The sequence below is a fragment of the Camellia sinensis genome, chromosome 7 (genome assembly GCF_055761805.1).
Source record: "Camellia sinensis isolate YWXY chromosome 7, ASM5576180v1, whole genome shotgun sequence".
NCBI classification, from domain to species: Eukaryota; Viridiplantae; Streptophyta; class Magnoliopsida; order Ericales; family Theaceae; genus Camellia; species Camellia sinensis.
Window position 1 is genome coordinate 186,820,883 of NC_138967.1, and position 26,902 is coordinate 186,847,784.

The 26,902-nt window shown below is 36.7% G+C and overlaps 2 protein-coding genes across 7 annotated transcripts; one reads left to right on the forward strand and one right to left on the reverse strand.

Moving 5' to 3' along the window:
- The first annotated feature begins 15,975 nt into the window (after positions 1–15,975).
- Positions 15,976–20,756, forward strand: LOC114293949 (RNA-binding CRS1 / YhbY (CRM) domain-containing protein). 6 transcript variants are annotated; one of them, XM_082880119.1, is made up of 7 exons: positions 15,976–16,100; positions 17,235–17,875; positions 18,982–19,109; positions 19,211–19,436; positions 19,831–19,958; positions 20,109–20,231; positions 20,301–20,756. In XM_082880119.1, exons 2-6 carry the CDS (start codon positions 17,323–17,325, stop codon positions 20,226–20,228), a joined length of 1,155 nt encoding a protein of 384 aa, XP_082736245.1. In that variant the 5' UTR covers positions 15,976–16,100; positions 17,235–17,322; the 3' UTR covers positions 20,229–20,231; positions 20,301–20,756. The 6 variants fall into 6 exon arrangements, with proteins under 6 accessions (XP_082736245.1, XP_082736246.1, XP_082736243.1 ...); XM_082880120.1 differs by having other exon boundaries at positions 20,338–20,756; XM_082880121.1 differs by having other exon boundaries at positions 16,088–16,553.
- Positions 20,757–21,350: 594 nt separating this feature from the next.
- Positions 21,351–26,447, reverse strand: PAP18 (purple acid phosphatase 18). Its single transcript, XM_028238028.2, has 5 exons — positions 26,015–26,447; positions 24,104–24,772; positions 22,687–22,875; positions 22,516–22,604; positions 21,351–21,832 (listed from the first exon to the last, which is right to left on the reverse strand). Exons 1-5 carry the CDS (start codon positions 26,147–26,149, stop codon positions 21,613–21,615), a joined length of 1,302 nt encoding a protein of 433 aa, XP_028093829.2. The 5' UTR covers positions 26,150–26,447; the 3' UTR covers positions 21,351–21,612.
- Between the last annotated feature and the right edge of the window lie 455 nt (positions 26,448–26,902).

Sequence of the window (26,902 nt, forward strand, 5' to 3'; positions counted from 1 at the left end):
GACTATAAGGAAACATTTGCTCCTATTGCCCGTCTTACTTCAATTCGCAACTTACTTGCCGTTGCTGCTGCTCGCCACTGGAGTCTTTATCAAATGGATGTCAACAATGGTGATCTCACTGAGGAAGTTTATATGCAACCCCCTCCAGGTTCTTCTGTTCCATCAAACAAGGTTTGCAAACTCCGCCGTGCTTTGTATGGTTTGAAACAAGCTCCGCATGCCTGGTTTACCAAGTTTAGCTCTACCATTCGTGACTTTCATTTTTCTTCCAGTGCCTATGATTCTGCCCTGTTTATCCATAAGACGAAGCACAGTACTATTCTCCTTCTCCTCTATGTGGATGATATGATTATCACGGGAGATGACATAGTGGGTATTTCCAGTCTCCAACAGTTTCTCCACCACCAGTTTGAGATGAAAGATTTGGGTTCGCTTAACAACTTCCTTGGCTTGGAAATTTCTCAAGATTCCTCTAGTTATTTTCTTACACAGGCCAAGTATACTTCTGATCTCTTGGCTTGTGCTAGCCTTACCAATTGCATGACTATCATTACTCCAGTTGATCCTCAGACTCGTCTTACACCTCTTAACGGTCCCCTATTGTCTGATGCCACTTTATATCGTCAACTAGTTGGCAGTCTTGTCTATCTCATAGTTACTCGTCCAGATATTGCTTATGTTGTTCACATTGTCAGTCAATTTATGACTGCTCCTCGCTTTCTACACTATGCTACTCTGGTTCGCATTTTGCGCTATTTCAAAAGAACTATGTTTCATGGTCTTCACTACTCTCCTCACTCTTCTCTACAGCTACATGTCTTTTCTGATACTAATTGGGCAGGGGATCCTACTGATCGTCGTTCCACTACTTGGTTCTGCTTCTTCTTAGGCAACTCTCTTATTTCTTGGCATAGCAAGAAGCAAACCCTTGTTGCTCATTCTAGTACCGAGGCTGAGTATCATGCTCTTGCTGACACTACTTAGGAGCTTGTGTGGCTTCATTGGCTTCTTTCTGACATGGGTGTTTCACATTCTGCTGCCACCAACCTTTATTGTGACAATCATAGTGATATTCAGATTGCACATAATGATATCTTCCATGATCGCACCAAGCACATTGAGATTGATTACCACTTCATATGACAGCATGTTACTAGTAGTGTAGACACCCCATTTTTTATCGCCCTCAAGACTTGGGCGACTCGGGTTGATTCGATTTCTTCAGCAAGAAAAGCTTCTAATCCTAACCTTACACCCAATTTTTGACCAAAACTATTTTAGACCTTAAAACCCTCTTTTTGAAAATAATTTTTTTCAAATATTTCTAAGATGTTTTGAAGCTCGCATTTCGTTAAAAATTACACTTTTTGGTAAACCGAGTAAGAACAAAATGGAAATAAATAGAAGAGAGGTGAACTCTTTGAAAAATATTTTTAAACCTCTTATTTACAGGTTTGGAGTTGAAGAAAATTGGAGGAGAGGGAAGAAAACTAGTTGGCGAAATTGTTGAGCATGAAACTGTTAAGAGAGAACTGGGCAGCATTCACTAAATCAGGCCTATCTCTTTGCACACTTAGGCGTAAGTTGTGAGGACACTACCATTGGAAATTGGACTTTCGGGGCTTCAATTTAGACTCAAGAATCTCTTAAAGCCGAGTTCGAATGAGGGAGATATGGCCGTTTGAAGTTACGCATTAATCCAGTTAATATATAAATGAGCAACCTTCACTAAAATAGGAATATCTCTTTGCACACTTAGAATTTAGATATGATTCTACCACCATTGGGAATTAGACTTTCGAGACTTCAATTTTGAGAATCACCTAAAATCGAGTCTGGATGAAAGAGGTATGCTCGTTTGAAGTCGGGCCTGGAAGTAGATTTTTATGGCCGACAGGCCACTACTTCTAGCCTGCCAGCCACTTGTGTTGTAACGCCCCCAAAATATTACAATAAATACATCCCAAGACATTTATTAGTAACTGCATACATCAGAGTAAATAGTCCTTCCATTATATAGAGTTAATGATACAAAAGAGACTAACGTAAATAAATGCTCTATTGGCTTACACATTTCCAAGCCTTGACTTGGTTACAACAAAAGTGAGTTTCGCTCAATATATTCTAAGCCCTTGGCTTTACACAAAAATTATAATCAAAAGTAAAGAAGCTCTTGTTCCCAAGAATTCCTCCTATGCTATTGCCTTGGTGGAGGCATTCCATCATTACCTAAAAATGGTTTTCCCCAAATACGGTGAGGCACAGCCCAGTAGAAATAATCTAAGAAAATATATGAGATTTAACGAAGATATAAGTGCAATGTGCATATACAATGCTAAGGATAAAACATTCACATTTTTATATAGTCATAAAAATATCAAGTCCATATTCCATTTCATCTTCCTTCAATTCATTTCAATACATGAACCAATTTTCATTATTTTTCAATAACCCAAATAAGATTACAACTCAATGGTCCAACAATTTCATAATCAACACAAAAACACTTCCAACTGCCATTTTACGGATATTTCGTCCACGGGATCGGCACCCATGTATAAATTTCGGAACTTTCACCCAAGACACTTCGGCCAACTTAATTATAGTGGAGTCCATCCCCTTTCTCCTCCCAAACAATGGAGTCCATATCCTTTCTCCTCCCAAACAATCATACATATACAATGTATTTAAAAACATAATCACACATGGAGTACATCCTCTTTCTCCTCCCAAACAATCACACATATACAATGTATTTAAACATAATCATATGCAATGATAATTAGTCATGGGTTAGTTTCAATTTACCTAATCCTCATGCAATTTCTACAATACTCAAAGCTATCCTCCACCTATAGCCCAATATAGATATTTCTAAACAGATATATATTCTCAAGACATATAATTTATTCAAAATTTCCAAAGATGAGACATATCATCTACGCAATTCCACCATTTGTTTCAATACTCATTCAATTTCATGTTTACAACACCAATTTCATTTATTTATACAAAAAAAAAAATCTCATAAATCATTTTAGGGCAAACTCCTTCTTTTCCCAAATATCAACTAAATGCCAAAACCAACAATTTTGATCCCATAGAACATCATTTTCAAACCCCACAATCATTTATCCCTCATTCATCAAAATCTCTCTTTCTATTTTACACCCAAACCCTAGGTTTGTTCACAACACCCCTAAACCTCACCATTGTTACACAATGACAAATAACTAAGCTAAAAATCATATGAAGGTGTAGAAAAATCCTTACCTCAAAGAGAGAAGTCGAACCAAGCAAGAGTGAAACTCCAAGAGCACCGAAACCCACTTCTATTCGAATCAAAATGAAGATCTTGAGATGCTCTACCTTTTTCTCAAAGGGACTAGGGTGAAGATCCCAATAAATCTAGGTCAAAATGTAGAGAGACAGTATTTTAGAGAGAAAAACTCAAGATCTAGGGTTTTGGAGAGTTTTAGAGAGAGAGAGGAATGAAAAAGTGAACAAAAACATCATTTTCACGGACTATTATACACGCAGTCTGCTCGAGCATGGAAAGTGACGCTCGAGCGTCAGACACAAAGTTTCGCTCGAGTCTAAAAAGTTACACTCGAGCGTAAAATACATACTTCCAGAAGTTTCACAGACGAAGGGCCCTGTTCGAGCATAAAATAGGACGCTCAAGCGTCCACCCGCTCGAGCGTAAGAAATGTCGCTCGAGCGTCGAACACACCCTTTCAGTATTTGCAGGTCTGCAAAAATACTAAGAGTTAACAAATCCCACTCAAGCGGATGAGCAAATTTGTGAAGCCCGCTCGAGCGGAAAAGTCAAAATATGGGCAACAAAGGTTTGGAAACATAAACAACCAACTTGTTCCAAACACACAGCTACAACCCGATAACCAAAATAAGGGGAAGACGAGGGAAACAAGATATGAATAACCATTCAAAACCAAACAAACCCGAGCCCAGAATACAACTAGTGACGGGTCAAAACCGAAATCGCTATAACCTTCCCCCTTTAAAGAATTTCGTTCCCGAAATTACAAATCAATTTCAAAATCAAATTTAAATCATTCATAACAATGCTATTTTCACAAGTCCAATAACATGACCCATTCTCTGGTCATCCATCCTCATCGACTCGATACACAAGTCCCATATTATAATGAAATTTATAATTTCCCAAAACATTTACAATGTTAAATCAAAATCCAAGTTCTCAAAATTTTACATAGCATATACAATGCTTCCAAAAGTGATACAATACACATGATATCCCATATCCTCAAACATATGCAATGTTTATAATAAACCTATGTTCTCCCAAAATGTAAACAACATATACAATGCTTCTACCTTTCCAAAACATATACAATGTTCTCATATTCTACCAATCGTAATCACAATACAATACATGTTCAAACATCAACAAATAAGTTCGGATACTTCTCTCAGACTTCCAATTCACACTCCCAAGTTGCTTCCTCAACTCTGTGATGTTTCCATAATATCTTTACTAAGGGAATTGTCTTGCCTCGTAAGACTTGGTCCCGTCTATCCAAGCCCTCACCGGTCTCTTCTCACACGAGACATCCTCATCTACCTCTAAGTCTGTCCAATCCAACACGTGCGATGGGTCCTGCTCGTACTTCCGAAGCATACTAATATGAAACACGTCATGAACCCCAGAAAATTGTGACAGCAACACCAAACGGTAAGCAACCTCCCCAATCCGCTCAAGGATCTTAAAAGGGCCATTAAACCGAGGGGATAACTTTTTACTCTTCCCAAATCTCGTCAAACCCGGTCTAGGTGATACTTTCAAAAAGACATGATCTCTCACCTCAAAAGACAAGGGTCTTCTCCTACGGTCGGCATAACTTTTCTAGCGACTCTGAGCCATAACCAACCTCTTACGAATGAGTGCTACCTTCTCCGTCATTTCTCGAACTAACTCTTGGCCCAACAAAGGTACATCACCCACCTCAGCCCAACAGACTGGAGATTTACTTGGTCAGCCATACAAGACCTCAAATGGTGCCATGCCAATACTCAATTGAAAACTATTGTTGTAGGCAAACTCCACTAAGGGTAGATGCCTCTCCCATGAACCCTTGAAGTCAAGAACACACCCTCAAAGCATATCCTCAAGGATCTGAATAGTACACTCGGACTGCCTATCAGTCTGAGTATTATATGCAGTACTAAAGGTCAATTTAGTTAACGGTGAAGCTAATCTAGAGAAATCTTTCACAAATCTCCGATAATACCCGGCCAGCCCCAAGAAACTACGGATCTCGAAAGTATTTTTAGGCTGTGCCCAATCTTGCACTGCCTTTATCTGCGATGAATCCACCGTCACCCATTCCCCGGACACTACATGACCTAGGAATTTAACCTCTTTCAGCCAAAACTCACACTTCCCAAATTTAGCATGCAGCTTGTGGGCTCTAAGTAACTCAAGTACCACTTGCAAGTGTTCCCCGTGTTCCTCCTTAAAAGGTGAATAAATCAAGATGTCATCCACAAAGACGATCACAAAACGATCTAAGAACTCACGGAAGATCCAATTCATCAAATCCATAAATACTGCTGGAGCATTGGTTAGCCCAAAAGGCATCACAAGAAACTCGTAATGGCCATATCGCGTACGAAATGCAGTCTTCAGGATATCTACCTCCCTTACCCTCAACTGATGGTAACCCGATCCCAGGTCTTTCTTAGAGAAGTAACAAGACCCCTTTAATTAATCAAACAGATCATCTATACGAGGCATTGGGTACTTATTCTTAATAGTGGCCTGGTTCAACTTTCGATAATCGATACAAAGTCGTAAGGCTCCATCTTTCTTTTTAGCAAAAAGAGCCGACACTCCCCAAGGTGATGTACTAGGGCAAATGAAACCCTTATCTAACAATTCCTAGAGTTGAATCTTCAACTCACTCAATTCAGTAAGTGCAAGCCTATACGGAGCCATAGATATCGGTGTCATGCCAGGCACTAAATCAATAAAGAACTCAATCTCTCGGTAAGGTGGCAAACTAGTAAGGTCCTCGGGAAAAATATATGGGGATTCAAAAATCACCCTTGGCAACTCAACCCCGTATTCATCACACTCACTACTCAAAAAGCTAGCAATAAGACAACTAAGCTCACTCGGCCCACGCGGATCGTATACAGATGATAAGACTCTGTCCACCCGGTCCCCCAAGAAATGGAAGTAGTCACCGCTCAAGGTACATACAGTAACCCGCTGACGGTAACAATCTATAACAGCCCGGTATGACGATAACCAGTCCATACCCAAAATAACATCAAAACTAAACATGTCAAGTAATACAAATGCAAAAGGTAATCGACGACCAGCAACCTCAATGTCACAACCCCGACACTCCTCTTTTAGAATAACTTCACTACCAATAGGTAACTCTACACAAATAGGAGATGCTAACTGTGCCAACTCCAACCCTAAAACTAATGCAAATGCAGACGAGTTAAAAGAATCGGATGCACCCATATCAATCAACACATTAGCAACTGAATTGGAAAACAAAAAGGTACCTCTCACTACAGATGGAGCCGATACAAGATCTAGCGCGGTAACAGCATACACATGCCCTGTTGGCCTCTGATCTACCTGCTCACCCCTCAAAGCATAAGCATGCTGCATAGATTAAGCTGAAGAGACTCTCTGATTGGTCCTCAAGGCCTGTGCTAGTTGGTGACTCTGTGTCTGCCTTGAACCAGACGCACCAGACGTGTCACCCAACTGTGGGCAAAACCTCTTTTAGGTGCCCCACCTGCCCACACTGACAACAAGTGGGCTGCTGTCCTCTCCCTAGACTCTGGCCCTGAGAACGAGTCGAAGATGATGCTGCTCGCTACCCTCCTTCCCTCTGCAGACAAGCTAAAGACTTGTGGCCCAACTGACCACATTTGAAACAAGTCACATCCCCCTGACCACCTCTCCCATAACCCAAACTTGGCACTAGAAAGGTAGACCTCGACTGTGCTCCCTAGGGCTGCTACGGGTTAGAACCCCTTTGCCTCTTACTGTCCCCCTGACTATCATGACTCCTCCTAGAGCCCCTCATCCTTTCTTCCTTTGCCTGCATAATGGTCTAAAGATGAGTCGCCGCCTCCACAAGGCACCCATAGTCTCTAATCATGGATCCAGCCACTCTAAACATGAGTCTGGTCCTTAATTTTTTCTTGAACTTCAAACAACGACACTCCTCAGTCGCCACAAGCTCAAGTGTGAATCTAGACAAGCTAGGGAAGATGGTCTTAAACTCAGCCGCTGGCGTGTTCAACTGCTTGAGCTGAGAAAACTAATCCCTTAACTTCTCCCTAACAGTGGGAGGTAAAAACTTGTACTGGAAGGTGTCAACAAAAGCCTCCCAAGTCCCTCTAATGCGTTCCCGCGCATACTTCCACCATTGACCCGCGTCTCCCTTCAGTTGGAAGGATGCCAAGATCACTCTCAAACCCCCGTCTTCAATGTCGAGCATCTCAAACGTCTTCACCATCTGCTCTAGCCACTCATCTGCCTTCAGTGGCTCCTTGGGATTACCCAAAAACTCGTTCGAATTCAACGGAAAAACTCTCTCTTCAGAAAAGAAGGCTCTGCCTCAACTACCTCTGCCTGGACTTGATTCTCAGCCCTGAGAATGTCCATAGACTCCCGCAATGCTCCGGCCATTTCGTGGGCTAAGGCGTCCATGGCCTGCTGACCAACTGGTTCGGCCACGTTGGCCTGACCAACACCCTCCTTTTGTGCCAGAATATCATCCGATATGGACACCTCGTACCTTCTAGGCCTACCACGCCTACCACTTTCACGTCCACATCCTGACATTCTAATAAAGTTTACAAAAGGATTAACACATTCACAGATGCGCCGAAGCTAACTCACTCGCGTCCTAATACGATGGACAACAGTAAATCACTCCATATAAGTACGTAAGCACGTAAACACATACGAATTTTCTTCCTAGATAATGACCGTCCCACGGTGTTGCTAGAGTTCCAATTAGAAACAGAAATAATCAAGTGCTTTTCTAATAGGACTTCCAGACTCACTCAATATCTTAGGAATTAAATCTCATACCCATATAATCACATAAACATGTTATCATATAAGCACATATCGTTCACACTTAAGTCTCTAACAAGCGAGACAAACCCATTGTGGTACTAACCACTTCCCACGTATCCGAAGTATTCAAACCCGGTACGCTCTGATATCAAGTTGTAACGCCACCAAAATAATACAATAAATACATCCCAAAACATTTATTAGTAACTGCATACATCAGAGTAAATAGTCCTTCCATTAAATAGAGTTAATGATACAAAAGGGACTAACGTAAATAAATGCCCTATTGGCTTACACATTTCCAAGCCTTGACTTGGTTACAACAAAAGTGAGCTTCGCTCAATACATTCTAAACCCTTGGCTTTACACAAAAATTATAATCAAAAGTAAAGAAACTCTTGCTCCTGAGAATTCCTCCTACGCTATTGCCTTGGTGGAGGCATTCCATCATTACCTAAAAATGGTTTTCCCCAAATACGGTGAGTCACAACCTAGTAGGAATAATCTAACACAATATATGAGATTTAACGAAGATATAAGTGTAGTGTGCATATACAATGCTAAGGATAAAACATTCACATTTTTATATAGTCATAAAAATACCAAGTCCATATTCCATTTCATCTTCCTTCAATTCATTTCAATACATGAACCAATTTTCATTATTTTTCAATAACTCAAATAGGACTACAACTCAATGGTCCAACAATTTCACAATCAATACAAAAACACTTCCAATTGCCATTTTACAGATATTTCATCCACAGGATTGGCATCCATGTATAAATTTCGGGACTTTCACCCAGGACACTCCGGCCAACTTAATTATAGTGGAGACCATCCCCTTTCTCCTCCCAAACAATCATATATATACAATGTATTTAAAAACATAATCATGTATGGAGTACATCTCCGTTCTCCTCCCAAACAATCATACATATACAATGTATTTAAAAACATAATCACACATGGAGTACATCCTCTTTCTCCTCCCAAACAATCATACATATACAATGTATTTAAAATAATCATATTCAATGATAATCAGCCATGGGTTAGTTTCAATTTACCTAATCCTCATGCAATTTCTACAACACTCAAAGCTATCCTCCACTGATAGCCCAATACAGATATTTCTAAACAGATATATATTCTCAAGACAGATAATTTATTCAAAATTTCCAAAGATGAGACATATCATCTACTCAATTCCACCATTTGTTTCAATACTCGTTCAATTTCATGTTTACAACACCAATTTCATTTATTTATACAAAAATAAATATCATAAATCATTTTAGGGAAAACCCTCTCTTTTCTCAAATATCAACCAAGTGCCAAAACCAACAATTTTGATCCCATAGAACATCATTTTCAAACCCCATAATCATTTATCACTCATTCATCAAAACCCCTATTTCTATTTTACACCCAAACCCTAGGTTTGTTCATAACACCCGTAAACCTCACCATTGTTACACAATGACAAATAACTAAGCTAAAAATCATATGAAGGTATAGAAAAATCCCTACCTCAAAAAGAGAAGACGAGCCAAGAAAGAGTGAAACTCCAAGAGCACCGAAACCCATTTTTATTCAGATCAACATGAAGATCTTGAGACGCTCTACATTTTTCTCAAAATAGATCTAGGTCAAAATGTAGAGAGAGAGAGAGAGAGAGAGAGAGAGAGAGAGTATTTTAGAGAGAGAAACTCAAGATCTAGGATTTTGGAGAGTTTTAGAGAGAGAGGAATGAAAAAGTGAACAAAAACATCATCTTCACGAACTGTTATACACGCAGTCTGCTCAAGCATAAAAAAATGACGCTCGAGTGTCAGACACAAAGTTCCGCTCGAGTGTGAAAAGTTACGCTCAAGCGTAGAATACATACTTCCAAAAGTTTTACGAACGAAGGGCCCCACTCGAGCGTGGAACAAGATGCTCGAGCGCCCACCCGCTCGAGAGTAAGAAATGCCGCTTGAGCGTCGAACACACTCTCCTAGCATTTGCAGGTGTACAAAAATACTGAGAGTTGACAAATCCCGTTCGAGTGCAAGAATGACCGCTAGAGCAGAGGACCAAATTTGTAAAGCCCGCTCGAGCAGAAGAGCCAAAATCTGGGCAACAAAGGTTTGGAAACATAAGCAACCAATCTGTTCCAAACACACAATTACAACCCAATAACCAAAACAAGGGGAAGACGAAGGAAACAAGATATGAATAACCATTTAAAACCAAACAAACCGGAGCCCGGAATACAACTAGTGATGGGCCAAAACCAGAATCGCTATATGTGTAAAGCCCAGATGTTTGTTGTCAACTGTCCCCCAAAAGCTCCAACTGTTTGTATATATACTTGACCTCTCCTCATGTTTTGGGGTTACAAAAAATTCCAAAGGGACCAAAACTTGAAATTCTCTCTCTATCTCTATCTTGCAACCTATACACTCTCTTTCTACACTTCTTAAACCAATATTGGAGCTCTCCTTGCTGAGATTCTTGAGTCCAAATTTCAGCCTTTGAGAGTGAAAGACTTGTGGTTTGTGAAACAAAGTGTTATTCATCTTCAAGAGGTATAACCTTGGCCTTCTCTACACTACTTTTTTCCTCATCTTTTCTTACTATTTTTGGACTGTTTTGGGACTGTATTTTTGGGCTGAAACTTGTGGTTTAAAGCCATTAAAGGTAGAGAGGTGGATCACCCTTCTTTTAACCTTGTTTCATATGCTTTTACCCTTGTATTTCCCACCTTGTTATCAATTTTTTTTGAGCTTTGTACCACTGAATTTCAAAGTTTTTCAGAGGCTAAAAATTTTGTTTTGAAGTCCTAAAAATGAAGGGGGTAGCCCCCCCTCCTTGTGTTTGCTCACTAGCTTAACATGCTTCATGTTTTAGCTTATTGTTCTAACTTTTTTTGTCTTAATTTCAGCATGTTTTAGGACTATTTTAGAACTATTTTAGGACTATTTTTGGTTGTTATTTGCATTTGAGCCTTGTATTACCATACTTGTAGTGTAATTGTCCTCATAGGCTTGGTGGTTTAAGCCTTAGCCACAAACCTATTTGAGTTGATAGTGTTTATTTCTTGTTTTCCATGCTTATGATCACCTTAATCACTTTTGCAACCTCCCTCCTTTCTTGACTTTTGCTTTGCTTTGAAAGTTGGTTCAAACTAGTTGCTTGTTTAAAGCATGAGATTGAGGTCTTATGCTTAATGGTTTAATCCCTTTGGGGGTTCATTACCAACGGCATGATATCTCTCTCATGCCCAAAACAACTCTTGGTTTGATGTTTCTTTCCATTAGAGGACTTAAAGCTCATTTTTGGACTTAATTGACTAAAGAATGGTTGGTAATTAAAATGGAGTATTAAAATGAGAACTAAAAATGATGCAAGATAATAACTTGGTTTAGGATTCAATCGGGCGTTAATTGAACCCTTGAGTCTTGAATCATTTCATACTTGTTAGTGATGTAAATGGTTCAAGAGTCATTGTCGACCACTTCCCTTAATCAATCCATGATATGGAGGAGGTTTAAGAGTCTTTATTTGTTGCATTTATTGAACTTGCACACTTTGGTTCATAGGCCATCATGCAATGAAATTGCATCGATTGATGGTTTGTGAATCAAACTTTCCACTCTTTTGAGCTATTTGATAATAAGAAGGGGTAAGTTGTACAAACAACCCTTAAGAATATCTTGGTTGTGCTCTGTTTGCTCTCTGTTGCAGCAAAAGGAACCAGGATTTTGTGGCCGACATGCCACTATTTCTAGACGGCAAACCATCTTTTGTGGACGGCAGGCCACCACTTTTGGCCTGCCGGCCACCTTTGCAAAACCCAGCAGTGGCTTTTTGAAATGGAACAGGGTCGGTTTTGAGGTGAAAAATAGGGCAAGTGTTCTAACTGTGCAACAAAGGCTTTCTGGCAACAGAACAGTGTCTTTTTTGGGTGGAAATCCGTATGCATGCATGAGTACTCTTCGCTTCCCAAGGTTGTTTAGTTTAATTACTTAGCTTAGTCATTTCCTTAAATTTTGTAAAGTGTTTTAATTAATTAGTTGTAGCTATTTAATTTTGTCTTGTAAATAATTAGCTAGAATAGTTAATTAATTTGTTGTAGTAATAATTAGTTAAGTAGCTTAGCTAATTTATTTATTTGTTTTGTAATATTTAGTTAATTCGTAGTTTTGTAATAGTCTGTTAATTCGTAGTAATTAGCTTAGCTAGTTGGTTTATTCAGACCCTCCTGCATAAGGGCGCAAAATTGTAATGATGTATATGTCTTCCAACCCCACGTCTTTCTCCCTTTTATTTAACTGCTTATGATGGTTAGTTTAGGGCATCATGTTTCTTTTAGAATCTTTCATGATTTGCATCCACTTGTTTTGCATGCACCAAGGCTCAGTACATCATTCTAACTTGCATTGTCGTTTAAATATTTCTTTGAAAAAGGTGCTTAAACTGCATGCTATCAAATTGATTCATATGCCATATTAGTAGCTGAGCCTAGTAATTGCATATCGCATGTGTTGCATTAGTCATGTTGCATTAGTTAAAGCATGTATTTTTCTATCTCTTTTCTTTTGGCTTGCCTAGGAATACTAGATGGGCATTTTCGCTTTAGCATATTGCATTTGTATGTTAGTGTTACCATGTCAAAGCATGTTCACCATAAGACTAAGTGCTTATCTGATAAATTGTTTGAATGCCTGTGAATGAAGGCTAGTTGCATGAATTGGGATGGTTTGATTCATGTACATTTAAGTCCACTTTTTCGAGTGGCACATTTAGAAACTCTTTTCAAAACAAACATGAAATCAAGTGTTCTAATTTTTGCAAGTTAGTCTATATTTGTGTGTGCGCATCACATAATAATGCTAGCCTAATAATCGGAACAAGAGCATATAATGTAGATAAGGATCATATCATGATTGGTAAAGGCCAATCTTTGATCGGGCAAGCGGGGGTGCTCAATTCATGACCTTCCCCTCTCATGCCTAAGTTCCCGAGCTGAGACAATCTTGGTGATGACGGACACGTGGCCTTTGGCACGAGTCATGGGTTTCCTAAATTTCCTCAAAAATATTTAGGTGGCGACTCTGTATCTAGCAAAGCAGTCCATTTTTGGAATTTTAATTCAAAATTAATTTTCCAAAAGATTTACCGGATTTTGACTCTTTAGTGTTTATCTATTTCACATTACACTTGTGAGATCAGATTCAGAACCGCGGGAGTCCGAACTGTAGGGCTTATCATCTTCCGAAAGGAGCACGAAAAGTCAAGCACAAGTGACCATGTTCGTTTTCTCTTTGTTACCTCTGCTGATCAGACCGCCAACCTCTTTCACCAAAGCTCATCTTCCAAGACGCTTCTCTGATCTCCTCTCAAAGCTCAAGTTGACATCTGACTTACCACCTTGAGCCTGAGGGAGGAGGTGTTAGATATATATTATTTTATACTTATCTATCTGTATTATAGATGTATCTCATCTTCTTTTCTATACTTATCTCTGATGTATCTCAGCCTATAAATACAGGCTTCTTGTATTTCATTATTCAATTCAACATACAGTTTCTCTTTTCTCTTCTCTCTCTACTTTCATAACACGTACTAACCTGGATAGTATGGTGCAAGCAATGGAGAGTCTCAGACGAAGGTAATAAAAAGTCTCCGACGAAAGTAGATGGATAGTTAGCCGACTAGAACAAACTTTTTAAAGATTTTTAAGACATTGATAGTTGAGAGTTTGTTTGAGGTCATAAAAGGAAATCAGAGTAAAATAACTAATAAGATTTTAAAAGGTGTAGTTTTTATTTTTAGGATTTTTTATAATGAAAAAAATTCCAAAACAAAATAGGCTCTCTAATGTTGTGGGACAGCACATATAAACATTATAACGTAATAAATAATATTATTTACATGATATTGCCAAGAGGTGATGGTGGCATTGTGGTCTTGGAAATGGATAATTTTTCAAATTAGGCTGCAGCATCCTCAAATCCCCTCAATTTTAACTTTTACGTTTTTGTGCTCGATATTTTTTTGTCCATACCTCTACAATGTGAATAACAAATTAAAAAAAATGTATTCACAACAAAGACCACAAAACCCTAATTAAGTAGAAAAACTCATGGATGGAAGAATAATTTTTCAAATTAGGCTGGCACGTTAGGACTGTTTTAGATGCGCAGCAGCATCCTCAAACCCCCTCAATTTTAACTTTTATGTTTTTGTGCTTGATATTTTTTTATCCATACCTCTATAATGTAAATAACAAATTAAAAAAAAATTATTCATAACAAAGACCACAAAATCCTAATTAAGCAGAAAATTAAATTATTTTATTAACTTTCTGTTGAAAATTTGTAAAAATTCAAGTTGAAAATTCAGCAATAAAAAATTCAAGAAGAAATTTTAGCAACAAATCCAACTAGTGTTATCTCATAACAATTTTGCACACTGAATTCATAACTTCTATAAATTCAAATAAATACTGACTAAATTTCATCACTTGTTTGTTTTTGGTGTTGGTCTTTCTCATTATGTGCATGTGAATCAAATTGACAAATAATAACAAACAACATATGATTCTTGAAAAGAAAAAACTTGTAGTTGAAACAATCCATTTCATTGAATAGCACAAATTAAAAATAAAAATAAAAGTCAATGCATGCAAAACTGGGAACCCTTTTCAAGTGTAAATTATAAAAACTGATGTAAAAAACATTACCAGTTCAAAACACGGAAGTGCCTCAAATCTTTAGAAACAAAAGGGCAAAATCATAGAAAAACAAGAAGGAAAAAAAATAAAAAATAAAAATTGTTATACAATTGTTTCTAAACATTTAAAGCAAAGATATTATCCATGATATGGATATATGACACTCCGGTATATACATCTCTATTATTAAATTTTTGTTCTCCCATAATTCAAATTTATAACATTGTTACATTATCTATATTAAGTGTATTCATTCCTTTCTTTTGTACCTAGATGTGATTGTTGAAATTGTGAACTACATTTATACTCCAAACAAACACTACTCTTATTCATTGACTTAGCCTTCAAACAAATAGTTAAAAAATTATCAACTTTTTTCTTTCATTAACTTAGCCTTCAAACAAATACCTAAAAAATACAAATGAAAGAGAACTACATCAACACTTAACAATTCATGATCAATTCATAACAAAATTCCCAAATTTTTAAAGTTCTAGGGTTTGATAAAAAGAACTCCAAATATGCACAAAGAAGTTAAAAATCAAGTATAGGAAACAAGCAAGACTCATATTTTCATACCTTTACAATCGGAGATGGTGTTCCTACAAGAACTCACAGCAAAAATAGCGATAAAAAACTCAAATTTTCTTGGAATACGTGTGAAAGCAACGGCATATAAATTTCCAACCGTCAAAAACGTGAGACAAAGAGAATTTTTCTTTTTAAAAAAAAAATTTGTCTCTACCGCTAATGTGACTGTCATGTTGTTGAAGAAATATAGAACCACAAAACTTTTTCTCTAGATAAAATATATTCTTTCTTTTTTCTTTTTTTTCTTTTTTTTTAATAATATATTGCGCGCTCCACCAAGATGAATTGGTCATTGCCAACTCGTTCATGAAGGCTTTCCTGACAAATTATTCTCGACCCCTAACATTATTGTTTATTAAATTCAAAATAAATTAAGAAAAAAAGTTATTTATAGCACAATCTTAAAATGCATTACAATAATTAGAATAGAATATTGAATCAAAACTTTATTTCTTGAAATACATAATTACAATTTTTTTTTTTTTTTTGAACAACGTAATTACATTCATTATGAGTAAAACCCATATTATTTAAGGGCCAGGTCAGTTGGGCCTATAATTGGGCCTGGACCAGACCCAAAAAACTAGACAGACCCAACTTCTCTTCTCTCACTCTCTCTCCCTCTCTCTCTCTCTCTCTACTATGAATTATCTTTCTCTTGGAGAACTTCCATGACGATCATAGGTTAGTTTTCTACTTACTCACTCTCGTTCGTCTCTGTTCTCTCACTATTTTTAGCTTCTTATTTGTTTAGGCTTCTCTATCTTTATTTTTATTTTAATTTTTAATTTTTTTTTTTCTAAGTTTGCAATGATTGGGAATTGGAGTTGTTAATTTTATCTAATTCAGTTAAGATTGTGGGTTTTATGCTATTCTGCAATGTGGGAATTTTAATTATAATTGGTACTTTCTTGGATAGAGATAGAGAAAAGAATATAATGGCATGTTTGGGTTTCTTCTTCTATTTCTTGCTTTTGTGTCTGATCGTGTGCGTGAGGTGTTTGTTAAAATGTCAAGCTGAAGATGCTCATCTGCATAATGAAATGGTGGGTCTTGACAATGATTTGGGAAAGGCCTTTGTTTTTTGTTTCATTATCAAATCAAACCAAACCAAAGCAAGCTTGGTGTCCCTATCATGTGGGTTTTTTGTTATTGCTTTTGAGTAATAATGATTTTTTTAATGGCATTGAATTGGATGTCTGTTTAGTTTTCTTAATACTTTTTTACAGCATTTTCGTTCAAAATTACTTTGTAGGCAGGCACAAACTCTAAATTGAGCCTGTTTAAGAAGAGCAAAAACCCAATTCTAGGGGCCTCAACTTCACTGGTTTGAAACCTTTTCAGTGTTTGGTAAAGCATTTCAGAATTACATAGGCCAACCTTTACTCGATAAAAATTCCCAAAACCTGGTTAAAATCAAACCAAGTTGGCTGGTTTTTCAAAATTTCTCATAAATTAATGAAAGTGGAGCTGACCTGGTCCATTTTTTAGATTACCCAAAGCAAAGTATATAATGAAATTGAACTGTTTTTCATTCTTAATTTTAAGAAATGAATGACTGTCATTTTCCTTTTATTTGAGCATTGTCATGTTTGCTTTATCTTATGAAATTCTTCTCAAAAGTTCCCTCTCTTAAAAAAAAACTTCATCTCCTTCCCTTAATGTATACCAGATTGCTTCTATAATCTTGAATATATGCCTTTCATTTATGATTTTATTTTAAACAAAGTCAAAGAGCATGACATAGCGAAAAATATAAATATTTAATTTAGGTCCTTTACTCTAATGACCTTTTTGAATAACAAAAATGTCTTTCAGGTTTCAACTAATTGTTAACTGCCCAACTGTATGGTGATTCTCTCTCTCAGCTGAGAGTTGTTGGCAGAAAAGTAGTTCCCTCCCGCCGATGCTAGTAAAGATCCTTCCATGGTGTCATTCAAGACGTCAAACCCTAACCCTACACTCAAGCATCCCCTTTCATGATGTAACCCAGCCAACAATCCTCTGTATCTCTCGTTTTTTAAGCCAATCTAAATCCCAAAATGAAGATACCTATGACCCTCCTTTTTCATTCACCTCCAAAACCCTAAAACCCAATAACAAGAACAAGGAAAAGAAGCAAGGGAATAGTCAAAACAAAGCTTCATCGAAATCCGAGAGAGACTTGGACTTTCCATTGAAATCAACTCTACCCTTCAATTTTAGATACTCATACTCTGAGACTAACCCTTCGATTGAGCCCATTGGGTACCGTGAACCACCGAGATTCTCTCCCTTTGGACCTGGACGGCTTGACCGGAAATGGACCGGCACTTGTGCTCTGGCCAAAGAAGCAGTTGATTTGCTAAAGTTAGAAGAACAACGACGTGAGGTTCTTGGAGAACCACTATCCGAAGAAGAAGTCGCTGCGCTTGTGGAACGGTTTCGTCATAACGATTGTTCTCGACAGATTAATTTGGGTACTCTCTCTTCTCTCTCTCTCTCTCTCTCTCTCTCTATGTATATGCATGTATGTGTTTGTATGTGCTATATTCCTATTTGATGTGCCTCTTTTCAGTTCAATTCTCTGAATGATGAAGCTATACAACTTAGGGTTTGATTTTCATTATAATTTTTTATTAGTGACAATTTGAATTCATGTGTTTGATGCATGATGCATTATTTCTGCTGATTAGTTAGACTAATGGAATGTGAGTATAAACATGTATAAATTTCACATATTGGCTCTTGTTGTCAACCAACAAATATCGAGATCCTTGATTTTAGTCATCTTTGGAGTTGCCTAAGAAGCATGGACACTTCTGTGCAAGTGTGTTGTGTCCAACACCCATGTCAGACACCAATACTCTTCAGACACTCCTAAAAGTGTGACGGACACTTCTTCTGTGTGCCTGACTCTTCCGACACTTGTTACGTGAATGATGTGTTTATGTTAAGTTATGAAATATATAGCTTTTAATATTAGTGTTATGTTATATCTTTTTTATTATCTTTAAATAAATTATTTATATGTGTGACATAATAAATTTGTAAAAATACAAAATTTTATCATGTCCCAAGAATATCGTATCTGGCATATATTGAAAATCAACATGTCGGCGTGTTGGTTTCATGTTTGTGTTGTGTCGCATGCCATGCTACTTAGGGAGTAGTCATATTGTACATTCATGGACAGCCACAGGCCACATGATTTGCATATGTTTAACTTGGATATTTAGCAGCTATGGACTTTCACACTCAAAACCCATCCCAACTAGCCTTCACCGCATCATATGCACTTCTACACTAGAATTGTAAAATTCGCTATAGCATGTAAATTAGGTTATTTGTGGGGGCTTATGTTGTGAACAATAAATTTCAACTTGAGGTACCTTGATAACATGTTCTTCTTTTTACATGGAAACCATAAGATCTGGGGCCAAACAATGCTGGATCTGTTTGATTTTATGGTTCAATTTTATTTGCTTATGTAATTGGACTTGGAACAAAAGCAAATCGCATTGCATTAGGCTTAATCTTCGACATTTGTAAATAACTAGTGTATTTATAATTATATTCACGCTAGGGAAGGGGGGTGTTACTCACAACATGCTCGAAGACATCCACAACCACTGGAAGCGGGCTGAAGCTGTGAGGATCAAGTGCTTGGGTGTGCCAACTCTTGACATGGATAATGTTTGCTTCCAGCTTGAGGTTTGAACTTGGAACCGCTTGTTCCTTTTCGAATTGAGAAATTCAATTGCTTATTTGGTTTCAAGGATATTTAAGTTGACAATGTGATAGTGTCTCTGTAGGACAAAACTGGTGGGAACATTATCTACCGCCACATAAATATCCTTCTATTGTATCGTGGTCGAAACTATGACTTTAAAAAGAGACCAGTTATTCCTTTGATGTTGTGGAAGCCGTATGCGCCAATATATCCAAAACTTGTGAAGAATGTTGCTGGTGGTCTCACATTTGAAGAAACAAAGGAAATGAGAAATAGAGGACTGAACTCTCCTCCTCTAATGAAACTTAGTAAGAGAACTCGGTTTTTGAAGATTGATGTGAAAAATTGCTTTCATAGACCGTTGTAATGGTGGATAATTGTACTCCCTCAATCCCATAATGTTGGTCCCTTTTGGGAGTTCCAAATTTTTAAGATGACATGACATGTAATTAATGCATTCAAATTCAAACCAAAAGGCATTGGTTTCCCAAATTGCCTCTATATTCCCACTCCTAAATATATTCATAATCATTTATAAGGGATAGTTAATTATAAAGTAACATTTCAAAGAAGGCTAACATGTTGGAACATCCCAAATTGGAAAGAAAAAACTAACAATGTGGAACGGAGAGAGTAACTATTACTGTGTATGCATGATCCACATTGGCACACATGCTCATTTTTGCATTTATATGTCTGTAGCCAGGAATGGTGTTTATGTGAATGTAGTGGAGAGAGTGAGGGAAGCGTTTCAGACCGAAGAAGTTGTACGACTAGACTGCACTCATGTGGGTTTAAGTGACTGCAAGAAGATCGGTGTGAAGTTAAGGGTATGAGTTGTACTCAAATCAGATCCCAATTATATGTATACATATATATTTTCTTGGCTGAAAGTGTAAACTCTTAACCAGGAGGACTGATCATTGTGATTTTTTTTATTTTTTTATTTTTTTTTGGGTTGTCTTTTCGTTTTGTTTTAGGATTTGGTACCGTGTGTCCCTATCTTGTTCAAGGATGATCAGATTATCCTTTGGAGGGGCAAGGAAGAGTTGGAACGGGACTTGAGCTCATTGATAGAACCTACCACGGATGCTAGATGAGCGGTTAGTAACTTGTGATACAGTTCTACCTGTAGTTAATTTGCCTCATCCGATGACTCAAGTTGTTGACAGGATGCAAATATCTGTGGCTGATTTATACCTTCACCAGTAATCATGGTTTCTGATGCAAACAAAAGAACCGTCAACGGCGATATGACACTCAAATGCAAATGGATTGATGAGGAGATCAGTTTTGCATTTGGTATCACAGCAATTATGCTGCTCAGAAAGTGGAACTTCAGAAGGGATGTGTGACCCGTATTTCCTCACCAAAGAAGGAAGAAGAAGAAGAATGTATTTGGGACCCTGTAACGCTAACTCCAAATTTCCTATGTTTGTCTCTTGGTTTGATGAGATGATCCAAAAAATGTAAAAACAATCCCTTAACGGAAGTAAGCCTCCTTTTTCTTTTTCTTTTTTCATTTTTGGCTGTCCTTTAGCAGATTGTGTCTTTTTTGGTGGCCCTTTTCAAAAGATTTCTTGTTGCATTGTTTCCAGTTAATTATTCATGAACAACTTTCTTGGTAAGGCTTGCATCTGAAACACTTTCTTTTAGGATGAGGCAAGTTTCACTTGCAATCATGGTGTATGATCGCCAATGGTGTAAAAAATCATACAGCATGACGTAGCAAATTTTGTACAAATGTTGTTTTACTGTTTATGTTTTTGTGTTTGCAAAATAAATAAGCTAAACGTTAAAAAAATGACCATCATTCTTGTTCTTGTGTGAAAAATATTTTTAAAAGATCCAAAATTTCTTTTCTTTGTTGAGTTGTATTTAAATAAAATTTCCTAAAATTATTCAGATACAATCCACAGACAACTTTCAAGAATTTTCAAAAAACAAAAAGAACATAACCAATGTTTCTTTCATTTCCACAAAACTCCGAATTAATTTTTTTAAACATTAATAAATGTATATATATATATATATATATTTTTAAAAAGTGAATTTCATTTCATGAACAAAGATCCTGCTATTTAATCTGGTTTAACCCTAGCATAAACTTCACTCTACAAAAAAATCATAACCATAGCAGTGTCTATACTCCAGGTGACTCAGCAATTTTCACCCCATTCAAGAGATAAAACTGATGACTACTACTAATAATAAACAGCCGATAAAGCAACTGACTGATTGAGCATATTGCAGACAAGCTGCACTTGAAATACAAACTACAAACGCAGCAAAAACACACCGATTATGGCTGCTCAACATACACAGCATACTCCTGCCTTCATAACAAGCACAACATAGACAGGTGCAGTGGCTATACTATACGCCAAGTATATGCATCATTTTACTATATATTTACATAAAAGTCTAGCAAGAAAGCACGTCTGAATTTATAGAAGCATGCACGCACCACTCTTATTATTGGTACTAAGGTGCAAGGAGGATCTTCCTTAGTTCAGGCCTCTTATCAGCAAGGCAGCCTGAACTGACCAAAGAGGTTATCCAGACCTCATCAGATCTCACTGGTTCATCGTCATCGTTCCTATGCCAGCTCCAGAGAGCATGAGTTGAATTCACTATCTTGAGCTCGCCATGACCAAAGCTTGCTTCACGGAAGACAGACCACTCTGGCTGTGGATTTATATACCTGTCAATTCATTTTTAGGGCCTTGGATTAACTGCTTGCATAACTTGTCATTGAAAAAAGGGAAAAAACTGGAAATGAGGATTCACACAGAATGAATACAAAATGCTAGTCAGATTTGTAAATCTGCTATGATCTCACTAAATAGAGCACTTTCTTGTTTGAGTAAAGTTATACAAGCTGACAAATCTTACAAACTTTTCTTATTTACTGATGTGGCACCTATCATATCACTGAAGCGGGATTTGTTTTAGTTTCCAAAGTTTCATTATTGCAAAGCACATCAGTTCAAGAGAAAAGTTTGTAAGACTTGTTAATTTGTACAACATTTTCCTTCTTATTTTTATTCAACTGTAGCACAACTCGTATGAAAATAATGGAAAGAGTTGGGCTCCCAAATTCACAAAACTAATATGTTTATGAAGGGTAAGGCATTAGCATTAGAAAGCCGAATCTCCTCATAAATTATATATATTAAAAGTTGATATGATGCGATAAGGGCAATCAAATTTTAAAACAAATTATTTCAACCTAAACAATTGCTGGGGTGAAATCCAAATCAAAGAATGGTGCCAAATATTGAACTAGTGCAGGGGGGAAATTCAAACTTTTATTTATCTTTTATTTTTCTTTTATTTTGTTTTTTAATATGACTATTGAAAGGCCTTTAAACAATGAAGACATACTTGCTGGCTAAACCTTCTCTGTTGCCTCCATCACCAACTGTTACGTGGACAGCACCACAAGAATCTGATCTTCCACCATAGACACGTTTCTGTTGAAAAGTTGGCCATATAAATAAGTCAAAGTGGTATCAATTAAAAACCCTGAGAAAAATTAAACCAGCATAAACATACCGAGCGTTCATAAGCATGTACGTGGCCAGCAAGAACAATATCTACACCGGCAGCATATAGCAATGGTTCCATGGCTTGCATCATACGGTCCCCTTCACCTCGGTGAGCCTTGTTACTGTTATACCATGGAACATGGAATAAAACAAGTAGCCAAGGGGTCCTCTTTCGGTCCACTTTTAAAAGATCAGCCTACATTTCATGGAATTAAATCATAGGATTTAGGAATAAAGGACAGAAATATATGTTAAAAATGCATTTTTAAAAAATTGAAAGGAAAATAGATAGTCATATCTTCATTTTTATCTTTTAATTTTTCAAGGGTCACAAATCGATGTGTCTTGTATCATATCCATGGTCTAATTGAGAGAGTATTTATTATTAATAATTTTCAATATTTTGTATTCTTGTTTCATGAGCTAATACATGACTAGAAATAGATATCTTTAGTTGATATGTCAAAAAATTCATATCTTTAGTTTGTTGGGCCCTTTGTGGGTGTGCTATTTTTTGCATTCTTTGCATCATCGTGATGCTCTTCTAATAAAGGTTGATTATTTATCAACCAAAAAAAAAAGATATGACAAAAAATTCACATTTTTCTTAGAAATGCTACATAATTCAAATTTCTTTTAGTTTAAAATTAATCACGCATGCAGCTCACTTCACTAAGGCGTGTACATTATGCTACACCTTGTGCTTAGGCTTTAGAAGACCTTAGCACCTTTAACGACTATGTCTCTGATATTTGGAAAGGGCCTTTTTCCTTCACATTTTACCAGAACATCTTGGTGTTCACATTGAATCATCATCTGTTCATGTCAAGAGTTTCAAGGGTTGAGGTTACTAGGCTTAAAGGTCACTGCACTAGTCCGTACACTCAGAATATCAACTACAGAGTTTTTCATCCCTTTCTGCACATTCACTTAAAAAGCACTGCCAATTTTAATCTTTCAACGTATGTACTAATCATTACAAAATTTGAATAATGAAGCTTTCTATATGAATAAATAACTTCATTATCAACACAAATAACTTATAATGAGTAAACATGACCTGGATCTCTACTAGCAATTAAGTAATTTTCCTTTCAACCAGAAGTGTCCATTTGACAAGCATCATCTCCAACTGGTTGGTATATCAGGACACCCATGTCTCTAGAAGTGGTAGAGAAGAGAACACAAATTTCCTGTTCAATTTTCTCCACACAAATTCCAAAAATTGACAAAAATGCTCTTTTTGTAAATTAAAAAAACCTATTTTAGCAGGCCCTCGGAAACAGTAAAACTGAAAAAGATCAAGCGTTACGTATATCTTCCTTTGGTTAATTAGTAAATTCTAAGACGATCAATTCTTGAAAAATAAGGGAGTAGGAAAGAGACAGTATTACTTGAAGATAGATTTAAAAATTTCAACCAACCTTCAGCCAGCTATACTGTTCAGAGTACTCATCATAATCTGTATATGAACCGAGCATGATAAGATGAGCTCCGGCAACATCAAAAGAATAATAGAGATTTGAACTCGATCCACTCTCCTCGTATGGCATCTTCCATCTAGCATTGTAGGATTGAAATCCATCCTCAAGTATCAGTATGTTCTCCTTTTCATGGTTCCCTTCTGTTACCATCCACGGCCTTGCACTTGCAAATGGCTGCACTAGCTCACCAAACGTGTCCCACCGAGACTGAATATAATCAGCATAGGAAAGGTCTCCGGGAAGCAAATGCACATCATAGTTGCATAAGTCTATGTGATCCAACGTCGATTTAGTCCAGCCAGTTTGACCTAAATCACCAGCCACGGTAAAAGTAACTGGAAATTCAGATGGAGGAGTCTTGAGCTGGAATTCAGGACCTTGTTTTCCGCATCGGTAGAAGTAAACAGTGTCGTGTTCCAGCGGCCCAATGACAGTGTGGTGTATCTTTCCCGAGCTATATAATAAATAATCATAAGAAGTGCTCTCTCCCTGAGCAATATGGTTGTATTTCCCTGGTGATGTTCCATATTCAACGACAGATGGAGAAGATTTACCATCAGCGATCCATGTCACTCGCATGTGCTGGTCTCCCGCCAACGAGATGTGCACCTGCAATGGCCATTTTTTTCCAAAAAGTTTCTAAAGATACTCTTGAAACGAAAGTCAATAACAGAATTGGTCTTTGTCTATACTATTGATACTATTATATAAAGTGTACAGATCACTTGGTATGAACACTTTTTGTCACAACTTTTTTCATTCCTTTTTTTCCCTCGTGTAACTGTCCCAGTTTTAAATTTTACTTTTCAATTTTTGATAAATTCTTCATTTTTTTTTCTCCTTCATTTTTTTTTTTTTTTTTTTTGTGTGTGTGGGTCAATCAATAACAATCCTCCAATGATTTTCATACCACACCCATCGGGTGTGCATACCTAAACCTTCTAGTAGAAGATAACCAAATAAACTCCATTCGACACAAGTTTCATAACAATTAAGCTGATAACAATAGTATTGCTAAGGCACTCACTCAGGTTTTCAATCCAAATTAGGTGATAAAATATACTACTTAATCCAACAAACAAATGGGTTATAAAAATTAAGCAACCACACAATGATCTCTATCACCATACAGCTCCAACCACAAGAATTTGTACTTTCAAAAAATTGAATTCACTTTTGAAAGAAATGAATCACATTCCCTTCAACTTCTGAGTATTCAGAATTTTTTTCACACAATACCTATTGTTCATGGATAATTAATGCCCGTATATTTTTACTCCTCATACAAATGATTGAAAACAAAAGGACTGAGAAAAGAGGATATGGGGAACCCTCAACATCAAGCTATAACACCGTCAACCATGTCGGTATCCGATAAATGATCACGAGTTTTAAATGAAGGGGTAGAATTATAATCACAATTTTCATAGTCATAGGACCTCCTACAATGTTTCACACAACTCAACCTCCCTTGGTAACCCTAATCTCCCCCCAAAAGAAAAGTAAAAAACGTCAAATAATTCAGACCTCTGCAATTAATGCCCAAGTCAACAGATCCACAAAAATAATAATATAAAAATCCTACTTCACATTGATAAATAAATGGGATGCACTTAAACAAACAAAAAAGTCAGAAATCCAAATATACAACTAAACATAGACAAACACGATCCGAAACAAAGAGCATACAAATAATTAGGGCAACTATTCTAATCTCAACTTGATATGATTTCCAAGGCGGCCAATTTTTTCATTTTTCACAATTTTCTAGGCAACCAAACAGAGGATATAAGTATGACACTGAGAAATATTGACCTGAGAGATAGATACAGAGAGAGGGTTAGGGTTTACCTGTTGGGGCTGAGAGGAGGGCTTTGATTCCCATGGAAAATCCAAGATTTTACGAGGCTTAGGGCGAACATAATCGGCAGAGGCAGTTGCAATGGTCATCAGAGCGACCATTAACAACACCAATTTGGGTTCCATAGTTCTTAGTACCTTGAAAATCTCTGGAACGAGATCTGGCGTTGAACTATATATGATGATTCTACACTTCTACTGTGCGTTTGGCACGTAGGAAAATGAGAGGATCAGTGATGGAAATTTTTTTTTTTTTTTTTTTTTTTTTTTTTGGTTTTTGGGATACATCGGAAAGACAAAAACAAACAAGGCTATTCACTAGATAATCCAATCATGTCGCTCAAAGTCTCTAATTTCAGCCGCCAATTCATTTACCAAATTACCACCAACATATCTTCAGTGCTGCTCCAAGTTTGGCTAGAGTGTCCGATTGAAAATGTTTTAAGCCTTTGTTTGGAAAGCGGATTGATTTTTTAGTTTTTTTAGTTTTTTTTATTATTTTAATTTAGGATTAAAAAGTTTGATTTTGAAAGAATTTTTTAGTTTTTTTACTTTTTTTGATTTTTTTTGTGAAAAATGAGTATAATGATTATAGGTTAGATTTGATATTTTATTTTTTTTGACTAAAATAGCCTATTTTATTTTTTGTGCCTATTTTAGTCCCTAACCTACCAAAACCAACTTCCCAAACTATGCCTAAGTAGTGTTTGGTTTGCTTTGGAATTTGAATAAAAAAAAATTTAATAATTTTGTTAAATTTTAGAACTATGATTTAAACATGCAGTTGTGATTTAATTAAGTATTGAAAAAAAAATTATTTGATTATGAGTTTTGAAAAAAAAAATTGTGAAAAATTTTGAAAAAGGTTTTTGAATTTTG